Raw genomic sequence first — 17987 nt, forward strand, 5'->3', positions numbered from 1 at the left:
TCCAGCATCAGCAGTTCCTACTATCTCTGCAACAAGTCTGACCCATATTAGTTTATTCCATAAAATAAAACAAACAATTGCAGATGCTGGACATCTGAAACAAAACAGAAATTGCTGGAAAAACTCAGTAGGTCTGACAGTATCTGTGGGAAGAAAGCAGAGTTAACATTTCGGATCTGATGATGAAGAGTCACTGGACTCAAAACATTCACTCTGCTTTTTCTTCCCACAGATGCTGTCAGTTTATTCCTTGTCTCTCAAAGGCGAATAAACATTAGGTTGCAATACTTCCTTGCATTTAATTTTCATCAACTCTACCGTTGCATCCTTGGCTTCAGCAGCCTGAGAACAGTTCCTTGGCACCGAATGTTTGATTATCTCTGTCTATATTCATCCTTGTAATTATCCATCCTGTTTCCATCCAGATATTTCTCTCTTTGGTCTGATATGAAATGATGTTACTTGGATTCTGATGCTGTCAGAAGGACAAAGATTGCAGGTAATCTAACATCCAGCAGCATCTACCCCACCACACACTTCTCACACCATCGAATCAATTTTCAGGCAGCACCTCTGCGTCAAAGTGACTCAGCTGATGGCTACAGATTGTGACCTTGAAAACTCTGACCCAATTCTTCTCGCAACATGTCGTTTTCAATCCATCATGCATTAAAATTAAAAAAAAGGAAACTTCAGACTTGAGACTGGGTGAGAGAAAGTGTCTTCTCATGATTAACAGGAGCAAATATTCATCTCCGTGTTTGGCTCAGTATGATTGTGCCTTAATGTAGGCTGCTTCTATTATTATCAAAGAGGATTTAAGCAGATATTCACATCGCGTTTGAAAGAGATTACTTTCAATAGATGAAAGCCACAGAAGAGGCCTCTTGTTGTGGTGGGCATGTTTTAAGCAGCTGTATGCAAACTTATCACTTCTTTATCCATCAAGAATGTTGCGACAACAACACTTAACTTTACAACTTCTCCTGTATCTTTGCTGATGGGCACTGACTGCCTGCACTTTCCTGGACTTATCAAGCCATTGACTGGGGTGAGGTTTCCACTCATGTCACTGCTACCTGGCCACATTCTCCTTGCACTGAGGTATATTTTAATTCATTTATGGGATGCTGGCTGGCCAGCATTTATTGCCCATCCCTAGTTGCCCTTGAGAAGGTGGTGGGGAGCTGCCTTATTGAACCTCTGCTGTACACCTGCTGTGGGGTGCTCTACAATGCCATTAGGGAGGGAATTGCAGGATTTTGACCCAGCGACAGTGAAGGAACGGCAATATATTTCCAAGTCAAGATGATGAGTGGCTTGGAGGGAAACTTGCAGAGTGTGGTGTTCCTATGTATCTGCTGCCCTTATCCTTCTGGATGGAAGTGGTCGTGGGTTTGGAAGGTGCTGTTTGAGGATATTTGGTGAATTTCTACAGTGAATCTTGTAGATAGTACACACTGCTGCTACTGAGCATCAGTGGTGGAGGGAGTGGATGCTTGTGGGCTTGGGGCCAATCAAGTAGGCTGCTATATCCTGGATGGTGTCAAGCTTCTTGAGTGTTGTTGGAGCTGAACTTATCCAGGCAAGTGGGGAGTATTCCATTGTACTCCTGACGTGTGCCTTGCGGATGTTGGGCAGATTTTGGGGAGTCAGGAGGTGAGTTACTCATCACAGTATTCCAAGCTTCTGACCTGCCCTTGTAGCCACTGCATTTGTGTGGTGAGTCCAGTTGAGTTTCTGGTTAATGGTAACTCCCAGAATGTTGATAGTGGGGGATTCAGGGATGATAACACCATTCCGGGATGATAACACCATTCAGGGTTGATAACACCATAACACCATCAAAGGGCAGTGATTGTCTTTTATTAGTGATGGTCACAACCTAGCATTTACATGGTGCGAATGTTACTCGCCACTGGTCAGCCCAAGCTCAGATCTTGTTCATATCTTGCTGCATTTGATCTTCAGTATCTGAGGAGTTGCAAATAGAGCTGAACATTGGTTCAGGCAATGGCGGTAATTGGCTGGGTTGGATTTGTCCTGCTTTTTATGTGCAGGTCATCTGCAAGCAATTTTCCACATTGTCTGGTGGATGCCAATGTTGTAACTGTACTGGACCAGCTTAGCCTGGGAATGGCAAGTTCTGGAGCATATGTCCTCAGCACTATGATGAAATGTTGTCAGGGCCCATAGCCTTTGCAGTATCCAGTGTCTCCAATTGTTTCTTGGTATCATGTGGAGAGAATTGAATTGGCTGAAGACTGGTATCTGAAGCTCTGGGGACCACTGGAGGAGGCTGAGATGGATCATCCACTTGGCACCTCTGGCTGAAGATTGCTGCAAAAGCTTCAGCCTTATCTTTTGCACTGATGCGCTGGGCTCTTCCATCATTGGGGATAATGATATTTGTGGAGTCTCCTCCTCCATTGAGTTGTTTAATTGTCCACCAACATTCACAAATGAATGAGGCAGGATTGCAGAGCTTAGATCTGATCCTTTGGTTTTGGGATCGCTTAGTTTTGTCAATCACTTGTTGTTTAGCGTACAAGTAGGACAGCACTGTGTCTCAGTGGCTAGCACGGCTGCCTCAGAACACCAGGGACCTGGGTTTAATTCCACCCTCAGGTGACTGTGTGGAGTTTGCTCGTTCTCCCTGTGTCTGTATGGGTTTCCTCCCATAGTCTAAAGACACACAGACTAAGTGGATTAGCCATGGGAAATGCAGGGTTACAGGGAGGGGCGTGGGTCTGGACGGGATACTCTCCAGACAAATGGCCTGTTTCCACACTGTAGGGATTCCATTCTGTTGTCCTGTTTGATAGTTTCACCAGTTGACAGCACATCTTTTGGAGTGCCTGGTTCTGCTCTTGGCATGCACTCGTGCAATCTCCATTGAACCAGGGTTGATCCCCTGGCTTGATGGTGATGGTTGAGTGGGGGATATGCCGGGCCATGAGGTTACAGATTGTGTTGGAGTACAATTCTGCTGCTGTTGATGGCCCACAGCGCCTCATGGATGCCCAGTCTTGAGTTGCTAGATCTGTTCGAAGTCTGTCCCATTTAGCTCAGTGATAGTGCCACACAACACAATGGAGGTTATTCTCAATGTGAAGATGGGACTTTGTCCCCACAAGGACTTACTGATACTGTCTTGGACAGATGCATCTGCAGCCGGCAGATTGGTAAGGGTGAGACCAAATATGTTTTTCCCTCTTGTTGGTTCCCTCACCATCTGCTGCAGACCCAGTCTAGCAGTTACATCCTTTAGGACTTGACCAGCTTGATCAGTAATGATGCTGCTGAGCCACTCTTGGTGATGGACATTAAAATCCCCCACCCAGAGTACATTTTGTGCCTTTGCCATCCTCAGTGCTTCCTCCAAGTGTTGTTCAACATGGGGTAGTACCAATTCATTAGCCAAGGGAGGACGGTATGTGGTAATCAGCAGGAGGTTTCTTTGCCCATGTTTAACTTGAAGCCATGAGACTTCATGGAGTCTGGGGTCAATGGTGAGGACTCTCAGGGCAACTTCCTCCTGACTGTATACCACTGTGCCACCACCTCAGCTACGTCTGTCCTGCTGGTGGGATAGGGCATATCCAGGGATGGTGATGGTGGTGTCTGGGACATTGTCTGTAAGGTATGATTTCGTGTATGATCTCTCAGTTTTGGCACTAGCCCCTAAATGTTAGGAGGACTTTGCAGGGTCAACAGGGCTATTTCTGCCATTGTCTTTTCCATGTCTAGGTCGATGCCTGGTGATCCATCTGGTTTCATTTCTTTGATGAGACTTTGTGGTGATTGGTACAGTTGAAGGCAGTTGAGAGTCAACCACATTGCTGTGGGTCTGGAGTCACATGTAGGCCAGACCAGGTGAGGGTGGCAGATTTCCTTCCCTGAAGGACATTAGTGAGCCAGATGGGTTTTTCTGGCAATCGGCAATGGTTTCATGGTCATCTGTAGATTCTTAATTCCAGGATTTTTTTTATTGAATACAAATTTGCACCCAGATCCCCAGAACATTAGCTGAGTTTCTGGATTCATAGTCTAGTGATAATACCATGAGGCCATCACCTCTCTGTCTGGGTCTGGGTCTGTGCAAAAGATAAGTTTAGAACAGATCCTGAATGATTATACACTGAAGGAGGAGAGGAGATTGTTCTGAGGCTCTTCATAGGTTGCTGCTTAAAAGATTGGCTTTAGATGAGAAAATTTACATGACATTGAGAGAGAGGGAGAACTAGAGTTACATCAAAATTCCAATGGAAGAAATTCGTGTAGGTTTAGGGTTTAATGAATATGCAGATGAGCCTCACTTGTAAGCAGCCATGTAAAAGAGTGTCAGGTAAAGAGGTGTCTCTTTCTATGACAATTACTGTCATATTCCACTGTTTAAAGATGTTGAAGCCACAGTTACTGAGTCAAACTATGTAAGATAAGTGAAGGGGTAAGGTTGCAGCTGGGTAGGGGGGCAGGTGGGTGAGGGGTAGAGAACCAGGTGAATGTCTGGGTAGGATGGATGGTGGGTGGAGGGGGTAGAGAGCCAGGTGAATGTCTGCGTAGGGAGCCAAGTGGATGGAAGGTATAGAGAGCCAGGTGAATGTCTGGGTAGGGGGGGGGGTTGCAGGTGGGTGAGGCCTGTGAGGGAACATGGGGGTGAGAGTCCTGGGGCAGGAGGTGGGAGGTCAGGATTGGGTTGGGTAGATGATGGATCTAATTTAATAGTTAGCCAGGAGATAAAGTGGGTGCTCATTCCTCCAATGTTTCCTGACTAACTATTAAGGTGAGTAAGTCAGGACCTTCTAGGGTTTTTAATGCCACCCAGAGTTGGAGACATTTTCAGAGGGTCCACATGCTGGATAATTGACCACGTGAAGTTTCGGGCAGCTGGGTTGGGACTTGCAGTACTAAAGACTTGTGCTCCAGAACTTGTTGCACCTCTAACCAAGCTCTTCTACTTCAGTTACAACACTGGCATCTACACGACAATATGGCAAATTGCCCAGGTATGCCCTGTACACAAAAAGGAGAACAAATCCAACTCAGTCAATTACCACCCCATCAGTTTACTTTTGACTATCAGGAAAGTGATGGAAAGGTGTCATAAACAGTGCGATCAAGCAGCATTTGCACTTTTGGTCCCTAATTTGCTTTCCATCAGGAACATTCAGCTCCCAGCCCCATGACAATCTGCGGCCAAAGACGGCCAAAGTGAAGAGGTTAGGTGACAGTCACTGTCATGTCCTATTTATTTCTTTTTCCCCACACTTATTCCCTGAAAACCAGCAAGTTCCAAACTCCAGCACAGTCTTGGTGCAGCAGCTATTGGAGCTACCTGAATTTATGCCACCTGACAATGTATTTAGTCCTTCAGGCCTTCATATTTAAATCTCCATGTTAAATCTGACTTTGGAAAACCAAATCTCTCCTATCGGTTCATGTCCAAAAATGAAAGCATTGTTCCGTTTGGGATCTAATCTTGACTCTGTGTAACTGAAGAATAACCATTGAATTGCAATATTCTGAGATGAAAACCCAATATATTATTAGCCTCTCTTAAAAATTCTCTTTTGTACCTGCACACCATGTTTTAGTGATGTGCTGACAATGGACACCCACACCCACATATATTTACGTATGTATCTTACAGTAGGGCTTCTTCTTGACAGGAAGAAGATTATTCTTTTATCAGCGCAAGGATGTTGAGCTAATTGTAATGTCCCATTACTGCCCTCAGTGTGAGTAATTGACACTGTGCTACACCTTCAGGTTGCCTGCTTTTAATGATCTTCATTGTATGAGTAAGCTCGAGACACCCAAATGCTATCATGTCTCTTTTTGTTTAAAGCTTGTGTATCAGCATATTGATGATCTAACACAAATACAGTCTTCCATTTAAACAATCGCTACAAAAAAAAAGACCGTGCTGGCTTAAACTAATTTGATCGACACAGTGATAATAATTAGGTAATTAAGAAAATTACACACTTAAAGCCATACAAGTCCTGAGTGATATTTGCAGTTTATTTCCACTTAACAAACTGTGTCCAGTCTACCAGAAAGCCAAATTATCCCGCACAGCACTGTCGCACTCATTACATTCTGTGTGCACAGAACAGCAACCCATTGAGAGACGGGTAATAAGACAGAAGGAAGAAGAACAAGAGTGTAAGCATGAGAGAATGAGACAAAGATAAAAAGAGACATGGGAAACAACATGAAAGAGAATTTGGAAAAAGATTGAGCAGAACGACAGGCAGTATTAGAGAGCTTTATTAAAAGAAAAGAGCTTAAAAAATTGGTTTAATCAACCAGTTATTGGTAATAAATGACATTAATTATTTTGACAGCCCTGAACAAACCAAAAAGTGAGTTGAGAATTCCTGATGGTCACTATTTAACAAGATGAAAGTACAGCTTCACGAAAGCCATACAATACAGCATTTCAGAGAGAGTGAAGTGTGAGAGGAGGAAACCACAGAACACCATAAATGGCAGCAGGAAGCTAAGACTTATGGCAAATCCCAGAACAAATAGCAGAGGCTGGAAATCTGAAATAAAGACTTAATGTATTGAGAATGCTGAGCATGTCAAGTGGCATGTGTGGGGAGAGGAACAGGAGTCATTTTTCAGGACAGTGAGCCTTTGTCAAAATAAAGAACTTGTAAAGGTTAGTGGAAACCCAACTAAAAGACAATAGGCTATCATGGAGCAGAAATGATTATACATAGAAGTTAGTGTGAACATATTCAAAATAAAAGTGGGAAAGCAAGATTAGAAAAGGGGGTGTGCATATATCACGTCCAAGAGGCCCATAGTGCAGCATTACCACATTTTGATTAATGCAGCTAGGGTTTCCAGGTAATGACATCAATGGCAATCTTGACTGCCTTTCTGACTGCCTCACTGGGGTCCTTCAGTTTGCCCTGTAGGAACTCCACATGGTCCAGCAGGATTTTCCTTCCCTCTGGAGTTTCAGACACTGTTGCGATGGCCTTCATGACATTGAGCCGCACTTTACTTACTGGATCATTCACCAAGAGCAGTAAGGATGGAATGACATCTGCCTTCAGAGCCGCGTATTTCCCTGTGGAAACATAAGAACCCAATCACAGATATTGTCACTCATCATAGTCAGGAAATACTTTGAAAAGGGTTTATATGATCAGAAGCAAACAGAACTAACCCTACTAGAGCAACAAGCAGATAAATACTTAACACATAATTTTTGTTTTCAAAAGAACACAATAACCTCTTAGGCCCAATAAACCCATCCACCTTTTCCTCAGCTTTACCTTCTCATTTCTCTTGAACCTTTCTCTCTCCAGAAACACATTAGTTAATTGTGTCTGACACCACAAATACAAGACAACATTGTCTTGAAACTGGTGTTAACAATATTAATGGATTAGTACTTAATGCCGTTAGTATCTCATTCATCCATCTGTTGGCACAGGTATCACGTTTTCATTTTAAATAGGTTAACATCTCCGTAAAAATACCTGACAGAATTACTAGGACATTCATCACTAACGTCAACACCCATCATTTCTAAGTTCAAAACTTAAAATAAAAAATCACAATCATGTGTTACACAACTAATGCTCCAGAGATTTAAGATTATGGTATAAATCTTAAAGTCTTACAATATCACCATTTGGATGCAACTTACCAATTCCTCTGCTCATTGGCCGTGATCATTTCTTATCCATGACATACATGTGTTCCAAAGATTAGACAGTACAAAGGACAAGGCAGCCTTTCTTGATTGGTACCACATCCACAAATATCCACTCCCTCCACCGCCAAAGCTCAGTAGACGCACTGCAGAAATTCACCAAAGATCCTCAGGCAGCACCTTCCAAAACCACAATCACTTCCATCTAGAAGGACAAGGGCAGCAAATACCTGGGAACATTACCAGCTGTAAGTTTCCCTCCAAGCCACGCATCATCCTGACTTGGAAATATATTGTTGTTCCTTCAGAGTCACTGGGTCAAAATCCTGGAACTCCTGCCACAATGGCATTATGGCTTAACCTACAGCACATGGACTGCAGCGGTTAAAGAGGGCAGCTCACCACCACATTTTCACAGGCAGTTAGAGGTAGGCAATAAATGCTGGTGATTCCCATGAGTTAATAAAAAAATCATCATATGACATTTCAAAAGTAAATAACTATCGATTGATTCAATCAAGGGATTCAGAGGTAAGTCTTGGAGTAGAATTTATGGCTCATTATCTTCTGGGGTAGATGTTCAATTCATAGGAATCGCCCAATTTCCATTTGCATTGAAAATGATGGATGTGCAATGCCATCCATTCCTGGGTTGGCAAGGGTCACATTGAAAATCCAAATCACCACATCTTCTCCCCTTTGGCATTTTTCAGTCATTGGGCCCATTTAACCGGCTGGCCTTGCTCATCTCTAAGAATGACATCACAGGATGTGGCCAATTAACAGTCTGCCTTTTTGTGCACTGTCCAATTAAGAATGGCAGGTGGGACTTGGAAGTGGGAGGCCCATTAGGATAGTTGGTAACCATGGCCAGCTGGCAAGTCACTGGGAAAGGTGACGGAAAGAGGTGTTGAAACGCAATGGTACTTCAAAATGGAGGTCTTGCAGAAAGGCTTTGGAGTGCTGACTAAAAATGACGGGGTATGAACATGGAGGAGAAAGCCACAGACCAAAATGCTATATTTTGCCATGGCTTCATAACTCCCTGATGGCCAAGAGTCTCAAATGGGGAGACATTTTAAAAACCTTGCAGAAAGCCCACCTCTGATAAAATCTCCTGGTGGCCAAGGAGTGAAACCAAAGCTCCTCAAACTAAATTTTTACATCTCCTTTCCTTCAAAACTGCATTTGTGGGGCTGGGAAAATGCCACTCAAACCCACAAGCTACTCCTCCATTGGTGTATGACATAATCTGCTGTGCCATCACCAGACAACATTTCTTTGCATAATGCCCCATGATAATCTGAATTTATTTTGAATCTGGTACAGAGAGAAAAGCCTCAAATGATTAAATCTGAGCACATCTGCACATGCAGCTCATGTCAACTTTGCAATGATGTCAGTTATGATGAGTAACAGCATTAAATCGTCATTGTGCTTACTCAAGGTTTAGTTCTGACTCCCTGTGGTGTAACACTACATTAACTCAGCTGAAACATCAGAGGATTAGATAATAGAAAAGACACTTTAACAGTCCATTTGGCCCAACCAGCCCATGATTCACTTGAAGTTCCTCTCATCGTTCCTCATCTAAACCTATCATTGTAATCCTCTGTTCCTTTGTTCCTTTCCACTTCAAATACCATTCTGGTCTTCCCGTGAATACTTCTATACAATTCATTTCAAATACATCCCGTGCTAGCAAACTCCACCTTCTCACAGCTCTGAGGATAAAGAACTTTCCTCTGAACTCATCAACAGAGTTCTGGATGGCCATTTTTAATTTAGATTTCTTCTATGCAACATGGCATTTCTTGGACGATGTTGAGGTGAGTGGGACAAGATCTCAGTAATCCTTAAACATTTACAATCCCCTGCTGTATTTGTGTGACACGGCTCGTGCTGTATATATTGGAATAAAGTCCCAATGTCAAAGGCCCATGTAGAGACATTGCATGGCCCTCATTGTCAGAGGCCTCCATGTCTCACTGTATAGAGGGCCAGCTGCTTTACCAGGGTGGTTACTGGGAGACACGGGCCACCCTCTGCAGCTGATGACTTAATTAGGCAAGCTCCTGGCTGAGACTGGGTGTAGATACAATAATGTCTTTTCTTCAACCAGAGTCATTAAGGAGCAGATGATAGGTCTGCTGGAGGTGACGTTTTGATGCTTGGATTAGTTCTGGTGAGGCTTTCAGTACACCGCGCACAGAGTGTGCTACATCATGCTAGCTTGCTCTTTTCTGCACGACTGGAGCAGGCAAACCAAAGATGTGATGGATGCTGAAGAGCTGGAACAGCAGCTGTTGTTTTCTGGGGAGGAAGATGAGGACATAGAGCAAGAAGAACATCACCTTCAGCACGGTAGAGTGCTGTAGAGTCAGGTTCAACAAGCCAGACAGGACTTTGTTGAGAGTTAGCTCCAATCGATGTGAGCTGAGCGTAGTGATCACTCATTGACTGTAAATTTCTTGCTGATCAAATGACAAGTCACTATTCCCAGAAGCAAATGTAGCTTTTGTTTGCCTGTTTTTCATTTCATCTCTTTTGCTGTTGCTGAATAAAAGCAAATAATTTCAGTCATTTAAAGGCTTTCCCATGTGTGATGGTCCCACATTGAACAATGAGGAGATGTTATATTACCCGGGGCACTGGGAAAAGGATAGTGCTTCTTTAGACAGGGTTCCAACTAGGACTGAGGCTAAGGACAGGTAACCTATGTAGCTTGGATCTTAAATAGCAATGCATTTTCCAAACGCACCCGAGCTTGAAGCAATGGCTGTGCCACCTATGTGCCCTCGGAAGTATTTCATTTTGCTCCCAGTGCCCAGTGAAGGGCAACTCCTGGCTGGTAACATTTGACCTGGTATATGGCTGGACTTTAAAAATGGTGCCAGTGCCAGGAATCCCAGGAGGTATCAGAGGTGGACAGAGCTTCTGCCCTGGTGAGACAGAAGAGAGGATGGGAGGATGATCATAGAGACATGGTGTGTAGGTAATGAGGTAGGTGCTGGAAATCAGCATGAGAAAGCTCACTCGCACCCATGGAGAGAAACCCTCCATGAAATTTGCCAAATTTGAAACTTAGTCAGTTTTGGGTAAAATTCAGCCCTTTTCCTTTGGTTCTGAAGTCCAAATTATTAAAGATAATTTGTGATGAGCAGTGGTCCTAGTTCTGATCCTTGGAGCACCAGTCTCACAACACCGCCCCCCAAATGTGAATTGCTACCTCTATGTGGTGGATAAAAGCTGATTATAATTTTACTTGGGTTAACTCAGTAAGGGGACATTCAAGCTATCAGCAGACAGGATTATCTGATAAATTACTATCCGTAATTAGGAGTATGAATATTGCAACGTTCAGATTGATGAAGGTTTACAGCATCAAATCTGCCCTGGTTTTGCATTCCAGTATTAACCCTTTGCAATTGCACCTCATTATAAAATTGTTTATTATTAATTAACTCTCTAGACTGTGCAAAAATATAAAATATTCAAGAAGGCAGCATCAACTAATCTTAAAAATTATTCTTGCATGTGGCTGTGACAACCAATTACTGAAGTGCTGTAAATTCTTTTGCATTATATTTTTGTGTGTACTTTCTCTCCTCCCTGAAACTGTCAGAAACTGTCAACTCCTTCCTTCATTTATTCAGCTGGTTCATTCTTAACTGCTTCTTGTATAATTCCCTGATGGGTTTTGTGAAATACTTGGTTTACTTGGTTTGAAATTTCAATGCATTTCCAACTTCACCACTTGATCAGCAGACAGCAGGAGATCTTGATTTTGTGAGAAAGGGCAACACATGTTGGACAACTCTTATGGCATAGTGGTAGTGTCCCTACCTCCATGTCAGGAGGCCCAGGTTCATATCCCACCTGCTCCAGAAGTTTGTAATAACTTCTCTAAACAGCTTGACTATGAAACATGTCAGAGTAAATCGGCAGAGATAATAGGACCTGCCGATGCTGGAGAATCTGAGATAACAAGGTGCAGAGCTGGATGAACACAGCAGGCCAAGCAGCATCATAGGAGCAGGAAGGCTGACGTTTCAGGTCTAGACCCTTCTTCAGAAATGGGAGAGGGGAAGGGGATTCTGAAATAAATAGGGACAGAGGGGGAGGCGGATAGAAGATGGATAGAGGAGAGGATAGGTGGAGAGGAAACAGACAGGTCAAAGAGGTGGGTTGGAGCCAGTAAAGGTGAGTGTAGGTGGGGAGTTAGGGAGGGGATAGGTCGGTCCAGGGAGGATGGACAGGTCAAGGGGGCGGGATGAGGCTAGTAGGTAGGAGATGGGGTTGGGGCTTGAGGTGGGAGGAGTGGGTAGGTGGGAGGAAGAACAGGTTAGGGAGGCAGGGACGAGCTGTGCTGGTTTTGGGATGCGGTTGGGGGAGGGGAGATTTTGAAACTTGTGAAGTCCACATTGATACCATTGGGCTGCAGGGTTCCCTAGCTGTTCCTGCAACCTTTGGATGGCATCGTTGTGGCACTGCAGGAGGCCCAGGATGGACATGTCGTCCAAGGAGTGGGAGGGGGAGTTGAAATGGTTTGCGACTGGGAAATGCAGTTGTTCGTTGCGAACCGAGCGTAGGTGTTCTGCAAAGCGGTCCCCAAGCCTCCACTTGGTTTCCCCGATGTAGAGAAGGCCACAACGGGAACAGCGGATACAGTATACCACATTAGCAGATGTGCAGGTGAACATCTGTTTGATGTGGAAGGTCTTCTTAGGGCCTGGGATGAGGGTGAGGGGGGTGGTGTCGGGGCAGGTATAGCACTTCCTGTGGTTGCAGGGAAAAGTGCTGGGGGTGGTGGGGCTGGTGGGGAGTGTGGAGCGGACAAGGGAGTCACGGAGAGCGCCGTCCCTCGGGAAAGCAGATAAGAAGTGTCAGAGGATGATGTGTTGGATCCCGAGGTTGGTGGGGTGGTACGTGAGGACGAGGGGGATTCTGTTTTGGTTATTATTGCGGGGAGAGGGTGTGAGGGATGAGTTGCGGGAAATGTGAGAGACATGGTCGAGGGTGTTTTCGACCACTGTGGAGGGGAAGTTGCGGTCCTTGAAAAATGAGGACATCTGGGATGTCCAGGAGTGGAATGCCTCATCTCGGGAGCAGATGTGGCGGAGGCGAAGGAATTGGGAATAGGGGTTGGCCTTTTTGCAGGAAGGTGGTTGAGAGTATGTGTATTCTAGGCAGCTGTGGGAGTTGGTAGGCTTGAAATGGATATCGGTTTCCAGGCGGTTGCCAGAGATGGAAACAGAATCCCCCTCGTCCTCACGTACCACCCCACCAACATCCAGTTCCAACGCATCATCCTCCGACACTTCTGCCATCTGCAATCTGACCCCATCACCAAAGACATTTTTCCCTCCCCACTCTTATCTGCTTTCTGGAGGGACCACTCTCTCCGTGACTCCCTTGTCCGCTCCACACTGCCCTCCAGCCCCATCACACCCGGCACTTTTCCCTGCAACCGCAGGAAGTGCTACACCTGCTTCGACACCTCCCCCCTCACCCTCATCCCAGGCCCTAAGAAGACCTTCCACATCAAACAGATGTTCACCTGCACATCTGCTAATGTGGTATACTGTATCCGCTGTTCCCGTTGTGGCCTCCTTTACATTGGGGAAACCAAGTGGAGGCTTGGGGACCGCTTTGCCGAACACCTACGCTCGGTTCGCAACGAACAACTGCACCTCCCAGTCGCGAACCATTTCAACTCCCCCTCCCACTCCTTGGACGATATGTCCATCCTGGGCCTCCTGCAGTGCCACAATGATGCCACCCAAAGGTTGCAGGAACAACATCTCATATTTCGCTTGGGAAGCCTGCAGCCCAATGGTATCAATGTGGACTTCACAAGCTTCAAAATCTCCCCTCCCCCGACCGCATCCCAAAACCAGCCCAGCTCGTCCCCACCTCCCTAACCTGTCCTCCCACCTACCCACTCCTCCCACCTCAAGCCCCAACCCCATCTCCTACCTACTAGCCTCATCCCGCCCCCTTGACCTGTCCGTCCTCCCTGGACTGACCTATCTCCTCCCTAACTCCCCACCTACACACACCTTTACTGGCTCCATCTCCGCCTCTTTGACCTGTCTGTCTCCTCTCCTCCTATCTTCTCCTTTATCCATCTTCTATCCGCCTCCCCCTCTCTCCCTATTTATTTCAGAATCCCCTTCCCCTCCCCCATTTCTGAAGTAGGGTCTAGACCTGAAACTTTAGCCTTTCTGCTCCTCTGATGCTGCTTGGCCTGCTGCGTTCACCTGGAGTAAATTGGCAGCTGGCTTTTTAGCTCTGCTTTCCATTTCTATTGAAAATGAGCCTGTTTCTATAAGGGGGGATCAATCTACAATGCCAGTAACAAATTAAACATCAATCTCAAGCTGCTTCTACAATCTTTGCTTCTTGAGCATTTTAACAAGAGATATGGGACACATTTGTTAACCAGGATTAGACAATCCTTTTTATTTATTCTGACCAGCTGGTCAGAATTCTGACTGAGACATGGGTGTAGGATTGGGTATGCACAATCATTGAATTTCCTCAAAATGATGGTAACCCAAGATGAATCCTTTCCCTCCAGCTGTTAGCCTATACTTTCAGAGTTGGTCAGAAAATCTCTGTGCTGGTTGGTGTTTTAATACATGTTGGGGTAGTTCACTGTGCCTCTCACTCAGGCATTCTGACTTTAATGCAGAGGTTTCTAAAGTGATGGGAAATTTGTTAGACCCAACAAGACACAGTGAAGAATCATCGCTCTATGACAGTTGAAAGCTGTAAACTACAGAGATGCTTCCCTGCCTATATAGATATGTGTTTCAGAATTTCTGAAAGTGTGCCTTCACTGTTGTAATGTTGGTTCCAATATTTGCAAAGTTGCTTTTCCTTAACTTTGCTGTTCTTCACCCTGATATGTATGTCCTCACTGCCAGCTTTCACTGTAGAATGGGAGCAGTCTATGCAGAATGTGAACACCTTCTGAGGAACAAGTGGCCCAGCAGCAGCAGTGTATTTAGGCAGAGGATCAGCTTTCTTGATGTGACAAAGCCTCAAGAAACTCAGGCTTTCATTGCCACTTAATGCTGACATCTGCAGCACATTGACACAAGGCTTTCTTACAAGAGGGTCTGGTGGCCAAACATTGGCAGTCACGGCAATGCTGAATCTCTTCACTTACAGCACCTTCCAAGAAATGCCAGTGACATCTGCAGAACTTCACAATCTGTTGCCCTCAAGTGGCTAATGCCCTGGTTGCCAGGGCTGTGACTTAAGGGATTTCACTCCATTAATGTTCAGCTGGTATGTGACCACTGGAAGGCTCCCTCACATGCCAGTGCATGGTATCAGGCATCTACCCGATTACCATTGTTCTGAAACAGTCACATCGCCCTCAGACCGAGGCACCTCAAACCAGAGTCGGAGGCTGGCTCCTTGATGATAAGAGCTATCTTCTGGGGTTGTGGCTGATGGCACCAATGAGGAGTCCTCTCGCTGTGGAAGAGGAAAGATATAGCTGAAGCCATATGGGCACAAGGCCAAGCCATTGGCTTTCCGAAGATGTGATTCAGGTACCTTGGTAAATCTGGACTGCCCTTCAGTAAGTATCAGTCTGGGGTCCAGTATGGTAGTGGTCCTGCATGTCTCATAGAGATGACTGGAGCTGCAGGACGAGGAAGGTGAGGCCCACTCAGCATCTGGAGAAGTTGAAATGGATGAGGATACTGCAGTTACTCACTAGTTACTAGAGAAGATCTCACCAAACCCGTCCAGGCCACATTTCAGCTAACTCAGGAGTATGGATCATCATGGATGGCAATGTTGAGTCGTTGGGTCACCACGCCCCACACACTTCCTCTCGCTTCAACCCCTTCACCTCCCAATCATTCCCACCACTTCATTCACATGTATACCTTGCACTCTCGTTATCATTCTCCTAAACTCAAGAATCCGTTCACATTATATCATTTCCTGTAGGCTAACATCCACTCCCATTATATCATCCTCTTATATGCTAATGTTCACTCATTATTTTATAATTCATTGGAGTTTAGAAGAATGAAAGGAGACTTTATTGAAACATACGAGATTCTTAGGGTTGACATGGTAGACATGGAAAGGCTGATTCCCCTTGTAGGACAGTTTAGCACCGGGGGCACAATCTCAGAGTAAGAAGGTCGCCCACTTAAGACCGAGATGAGGAGGAATTTCTTTTCTCATAGGGTAGTGAATTTGTGGAACTCTTTACCACAGACGGCTCATTATGTATATTCAAGGCTGAAATAGACAGATTTTTAATTAGTAAGGGAATCAAGGGCAAAAAGACAGAGAAGTGGAGTTGAGGATTAGCAGAGCGCCATGGTCTCATTGAATGGCAGGGTAGACTTGATGGGTTGAACGGTCTACTTCTGTTCCCATGTCTTATAGTCTCACGGTAACATTCTCTCTTATTACACATTTCTCCAAAAGGCTAATGCCCATTCATGAGGTAACAGCAACTGGATCATAGAAATTTCAAATAAAATGTCTGGTTCATATTCATTATATGAATCACAATCACATTTTTTATATTAACCCCTGTGCAACGTAAAAAGTCATTCTTTTTTCTTTTCCTGTGAATTTGATCTGATGCTGCTCCCAAGAGTCAGCAGAGGTAGATGTAGGCTGTTTCTTCACCATGCACTGACAGCTGAAATGCCCATGGTGGGTGTTTGCTGGGTGTAATGGACCCTGTCACAGACCGCCTCATCTACATCTGAGCTCGGACACATTCGGTCATCAGGGCAGGAAACAGCAATCGAGGCTCTGAGCGGTGGAGGCAGGGGATGAAAAAAGTCAGTGCTTGGACATAATTCCTACTTCCACGTCCCCTTTCTTCATCTTCCCTCTCTTGCTTTTCAAAAGTCTTTCATGGAATGTGGGAGTCACTGGCAAGACCAGCATTTACTGCCCATCCTGAATTATACCCTTGAACTGTGGAAGTGTTGGACTATTTCAGAGGATAGTTAGAAGTCAACCAAATTGCTGTAGGTCTGGAGACATGTGGCCAGAACAGGTAAGGACTGCAGTTTCCTTCCCTAAAGGTTGTTTGTGAATCAGGTGAGTTTTTACAATAATCAATGATAGTTTCATGGTCACTGTCACTGAGACTAGCTTCTAATTCCAGACTTTTTTTTATTTATTGAATTTTTCAGTTCCACCAGTTACCATGAAGGGAGCATTAGTGTGTGCCTCTGGATTACTATCCAGTGACAGTGCCCCTATACCACCATTATACCACCATCTCCATCCAGTCATCAGAGCAAAGGCCTGAGACAATCATGGCACTCATTGTTGCGATGTAGCCCAACAATCTCTCTCCCCTGGGTGCACTAGATAGTATAGGCTTTGCACTAAATGAGAAATGCCAATTCTCCAGAATCACAAACATTCCTAGGATATCACAGTGGATCCAAGATGTGGACAATCAGTAACTTTCCAGGACTGACAAGTGTAAATGATGTACAGAAACTCTCAGGCAAATAAGAAAGTTTGTCCCAAACGTAGACAGTCTGGTGTGACACATGAGAGAACTTTTGATGAATAGACAGCAATGGCAATGGAGTCAGGAATAGACTGTATCTTTCAAAAAGATTAAAGACAGCAACTTTTTACTGGCGTGTCAACACATTACAGTCCAGACCCATTCACCATAGTGGCCTCAAGGCATTATAAACAGGATCACAGCAGTCCTTGTTAAAGTGCAAACTGATGGAAGAAGTAAATCTGTATACTTTACATTGAGGGCTTTGATCGAGACTGAACACAGACATGCAACCATAGAGAAGGAAGCGTTAGCAGTTACATGGGGACATGATAGGTTTACAGATTACCTCATGGGACTGACAATCCAGGTCAGGATGGACCCTAATCTCTTGGGTATCGTTATTATGAATGTAATAAATCTCAAGAAAGCCTCTACACAAAAATTCAGGCTTGGAATGATGTGATACTATATCGCAGTCAGATTCAAGGCCAGGCACAAGTAATGGTAGGTACCCTCTCAAGGGCAGCAGTGGTAAAGAGCAAAAGATGAAGTCAACATTCCAAGGTGAGGTCAAAGACAGTCCACATAGATTCTGTACCATCATCTTGATGGTTTGGGGGTTTGAAACAGAATTTAAACTTGACACGAGCAACTGTTGCTATATTGGCAGCCTGCCTGCCATGGTTGAACTCTAATCAAATTAGATCATGGCAAATAAAATTCCATGGACGATATAACATAGATATACAGGTATACACAGATGTACACTGACATACAGATATA

At 44.7% G+C, this 17987-nt stretch overlaps 1 protein-coding gene across 1 annotated transcript in view; it reads right to left on the bottom strand.

The window, feature by feature from the left end:
• Positions 1-6009: 6009 nt before the first annotated feature.
• The window catches only part of rsph14 (radial spoke head 14 homolog), a 665166-nt gene continuing 653188 nt past the window's right edge, over positions 6010-17987 (bottom strand). Inside the window, exon 6 of the mRNA XM_048611488.1 lies at positions 6010-7090. Coding sequence (XP_048467445.1) covers positions 6852-7090 — 239 coding nt within the window. The 3' untranslated portion in view covers positions 6010-6851. The remainder of the gene's footprint in view (positions 7091-17987) is intronic.

This window comes from Rhincodon typus, chromosome 24 (assembly GCF_021869965.1).
Source record: "Rhincodon typus isolate 14 chromosome 24, sRhiTyp1.1, whole genome shotgun sequence".
In the NCBI taxonomy this organism is placed as follows: Eukaryota; Metazoa; Chordata; class Chondrichthyes; order Orectolobiformes; family Rhincodontidae; genus Rhincodon; species Rhincodon typus.